Source organism: Nanorana parkeri, unplaced genomic scaffold, assembly GCF_000935625.1.
Source record: "Nanorana parkeri isolate BGI_ZX_2015 unplaced genomic scaffold, ASM93562v1 scaffold3028, whole genome shotgun sequence".
NCBI lineage: Eukaryota > Metazoa > Chordata > Amphibia > Anura > Dicroglossidae > Nanorana > Nanorana parkeri.
Window position 1 is genome coordinate 75,079 of NW_017309296.1, and position 4,350 is coordinate 79,428.

Sequence of the window (4,350 nt, forward strand, 5' to 3'; positions counted from 1 at the left end):
TCCCTTTTCACACAGAGAAATGTTTGAACACGAGTCAGCTGACCCGCAGTTACGTTGTTATGGACGGCGAGGCTTCCCAGCTACGCCCCGGCCGGACCCAGGCACGATACGTCACCCGTATGACACAACAGGAAAGTATTCATCCACGTCGTGTCACACCTTCTGGGAGAGACTTTTACTTGACGGGTCACATGCTGCGCTCCTCGTAAAACGTCTTCAGTGTTTCCTGGGAAGAAGATTGCGACACGCGGTGACTGTCCAAGAACACGGAGGGGACAAGAGTAGAAATACTGCGTGACAATGACAGAGGAAAACTCTACGGCCGACTACAGACAATACAATCAGGGCCTACAATCAGGGCGCACAATCAGGGCGCACAATCAGAGCCTACAATCAGAGCCTACAATCAGAGCCTACAATCAGAGGGTACAATCCGGGCCTACAATCAGGGCCTACAATCAGAGGGTACAATCCGGGCCTACAATCAGGGCCTACAATCAGGGCCTACAATCAGGGCCTACAATCAGAGGGTACAATCCGGGCGTACAATCAGAGGGTACAATCAGAGGGTACAATCAGGGCCTACAATCAGAGGGTACAATCAGGGCGTACAATCAGCTTTACATTTACCAGAACTATGTAATACGAGCACCCACCTGATCTATCCGGTCTGTACCCGGTCTGGGAGGCCCTTATATTACAAGCTTGTTGGTAGATGTAACGGAGATTAAGGGCTCACTCTCACAGACATGCACACCCATGCAGAGAGCTGCTCCCGGGAGGGACACGTGCTGCATGTAATAGTCTGCAGACGTCTGTACTTCCCTATGGGAGGATGAAGCTGCACAATGCTACATGCCGACCCGAACCTGCACATCCATGCCGATCTGAGTACCCGCACACTGCCTGCATACAAGTGAGGGCAACCGGACTGTGCAGGTTCAGGTCTGCTTGTAGCCGCACCCTCCTATGGGGATGTACAGGCCGCTGCACACAACTAGACGCACCGCCTGTCCCCCCCCAGGAGCAGGTCCCTTCATGGGCGTGCATGCCGCACCTATGTGCGCCTGTACCCCCCAGGAGCAGGTCCTTTCATGGGCGTGCATGCCGCACATATGTGCGCATGTACCCCCCAGGAGCAGGTCTCTGCACGGGTGCTGCAGTACCAGGAGCCACGCTGATAGGTGGAGAGTGCAAAGTGACAGAGAGATGATCTCATCAGTCTGCTGCTTTTCTTTTGACAAGAAATGACCGGCTGGGGGAGGGGCAAGACCTGTATTTCATCTGTACACAGTACTCAGTCCCTAGTCAGTATTACCCAGAATCCCGCTCCTGACGTTCATACAGAGTGGCAGGTCAGGCTGCAGGCAATGCGTCGTATAAAATGCGGCAAACCCGGCATATGATTTATTGACCCCTCTTCTGTTAGACCCCCAGCGCTCAGGTCAGAACCTCTAAATGGGCCGGTGGAGCTGAAGCATTGCAGACCCCGGACTAGTCATGCAAGTCCAGTGAAGGGAGACACGCCCACTCAGCATGTGACCTCGGAAGGACTATCTCAGCATCTACAGCACAGCGGCAGGCGAGGATGTGCGGCGCGTTTGGTGCGCGGTGTACAGAGCCGACCTGCTCGGGATCGGCCTCCCCTTTATAACGCTGACCTGTGTTTCACCTCCTCCTCCCCGGGGGGATTAGTGTCCCATGGCAGCCAATCAGATCCACTGCTCCTCCTGCTCAGCCTGTAAAGAGGACCTGTCACCCCCCGACAGTCAATGAGAGGTGTGTGCACGCAGGGTGTCCACGCTGTATATGTGACCTCTGTACAGGACACAATGCATCCTCCTCCCTAAAGAGGACCTGTCACCTACTGAGGTGCTTCCCCAGCCAATCCGTATGGGATCAATTCCTGGCCTCACTGTTCTTATCTAGAATGTAAAGAGGACCTGTCACCGTCTGGCAATGAATGAGAGGTGTGTGCACACAAGGTGTCCCCCCTGTATATGCGAGCTCTGTACAGGACACAATTCACTGTCTATGTACCGTGCTCCCTAAAGGAGGACCTGTCACACCTAGCATGAGATGTACACAGCCCCTCCCCTCATATCTAAGCTCTCCCCCTAATCCCCATCTATAAAGAGGACCTGTCGCCCCTAGCAAGAGATGTACACAGCCCCTCCCCTCATATCTAAGCTCTCCCCCTAATCCCCATCTATAAAGAGGACCTGTCGCCCCTAGCAAGAGATGTACACAGCCCCTCATATCTAAGCTCTCCCCCTATTCCCTATCTATAAAGAGGACCTGTCACCCCTAGTAACACATGTACACAGCCCCTCCCCTCATATCTAAGATCTCCCTTTATTCCCCCCCATCTATAAAGAGGACCTGTCACCCCTAGCAACGGATGTACAAAGCCCCTCCCCTATATACAAGCTCACCCCCTATACCCCATCTATAAAGAGGACCTGTCACCCCTACCAACGGATGTACACAGCCCCTCCCCCTCTATATACCAGAGCTCTGTACATTATGGAGGAGAGCTCATCGATAAAGAGGACATGTCACCCCTAGGAATGAGAGAGGTGGATATACACAGCCCCTCCCCCATATCTCAGCAGTGTAAATAATCAATGAACGCTCACCCTCATCTATAAAGATGAGCACCTGTAACCCCTAGCAACGGATGTACACAGCCCCTCCCCCCTCATATGTGAGCTCTGTACATTACCTATGAGCAGTAATTGTACACAGCGCCCCATTCTCACCCTCTTCTTCCTCAGCTGCAGCAGCCTCTCCTTCCTCTTCAGCGCTTCTTCCTCCAGCTTCCCTACACTGACCTCCATCTTCCCACAAACCACCGCGCTTCGCCTCCAACCAATCAACGCTCTCGCCGCCGTCTACGTCATCAGTCCGGGGAGCGGAGCGCCGCACTAGCCGCAGAGACAAAGCTAAGGGAGCGCCGAGCGCATCGATCCGAGATCAGCCAATCAGCGCGCAGCCGAGTGTCTCCATTCATGCGGAGGGGGCCACGCAGGGAGCTCCGGGGTGTCGGCACAGCCTGGAATATGGGGGCTCTGTATACAGATTTCATTATTCTACACAGAGTCCGGTATACCATCCCTATACCTCACACTGAGAGTCATACAGAGTCCAATCATCACATTGTAACTCATAAATCTTATAATAATTGAATTTAACCCGTTCCCTTCCTACACCTGTAACCGCCCCCCCTCCATGGACCAGAGACTTTGTGAACAGTCCGCCTGTTGATTTGGTGATAACTTTGTCATTACTTATAAAAAATGGATCTATTTATTAATTTTTTTCACCCAAGACTCTCTCTTTTTACATAGGATCCCATTAGAAAAAAAGTGAATATCGAGGGAATGTGCCCCATCACCCTCCTAATGTTTGTTTTGGGTGAATAATGCCGAACACAAATGTTTTTAATACTGTATAATTTATATTGTTCAAATGCAATGTCATGTAATACTACATCATGGCCAATAGATGGCGCTGTAGTCCAAAGGAAATCAATACCGACACATACTACATCAGTGCATACCTACGGAACCAGGGATGGTGCTAGACTATATTGCGCCCTAGGCAAGACCAGCTACTTGCACCCAGGGCCGGCCTTAGGCCTTTAGGCGCCCTGTGCGAGAAAGCTTGACAGCGCCCCTCAGTGAAGTAGCACCGGCCCTGACCAGTACCAATACTTCCCCTCAAGTACACGCCAATACAGACTAATGATTTTAGGACAGTGGGGGAGTGCCAGGGCCGGATCCCAGCTGCGTCTTCTGCGACCCTGGTAGCTCTGCCACTGGCTCCAAGCTGTAGAGGGACTACAAATCCCAGCAATACATTATAGAGCAATGCAGAATAATATGTTGCTACATGCTCTGGGGTGCCAGCCTGATGTCTTGGGTGGAGGGTCTCAAGAGGGGTGCAGAGGGTCTTGGGAAGGGTGCGGATGGTCTTGTATATCGGTTTCGGTGCATCCCCGATTTGAACTGTAAAGCAATATATTAACAACACTCGTTCTCTGCATTATTTGCCCCAAAACGACGGTTCACTGATATAGTCGGGGTGAAGGGCCCTGCAAATTGTTTTTAAATAGACTCCTAAGTGGACTTCATGCATGTCAGCTTGTTGCATTGCTGTGCATCCGAACACTCTGCACTGGTCCTACGTTTCCCGGGTGCGCACCCACACAGACCATTGATGTGACCTGAACCAATAGGACCTAATAGGCCATTGTCCTGTCTATGGGTTGGCACTGTGTTGGGTATTGGCCGGCTGTCAATGAGCCCTGAAGGTCTCACCTTTGATCTACAGATGACTGAAATAGAA

General features: G+C 51.9%; 1 protein-coding gene across 1 annotated transcript in view; it reads right to left on the minus strand.

The window, feature by feature from the left end:
- The window catches only part of CCDC12 (coiled-coil domain containing 12), an 11,714-nt gene extending 8,852 nt beyond the window's left edge, over positions 1 to 2,862 (minus strand). Inside the window, exons 1-2 of the mRNA XM_018574536.1 lie at positions 2,721 to 2,862; positions 1,662 to 1,678 (exon numbers count right to left, since the gene is read on the minus strand). Coding sequence (XP_018430038.1) covers positions 1,662 to 1,678; positions 2,721 to 2,840 — 137 coding nt within the window. The 5' untranslated portion in view covers positions 2,841 to 2,862. The remainder of the gene's footprint in view (positions 1 to 1,661; positions 1,679 to 2,720) is intronic.
- Between the last annotated feature and the right edge of the window lie 1,488 nt (positions 2,863 to 4,350).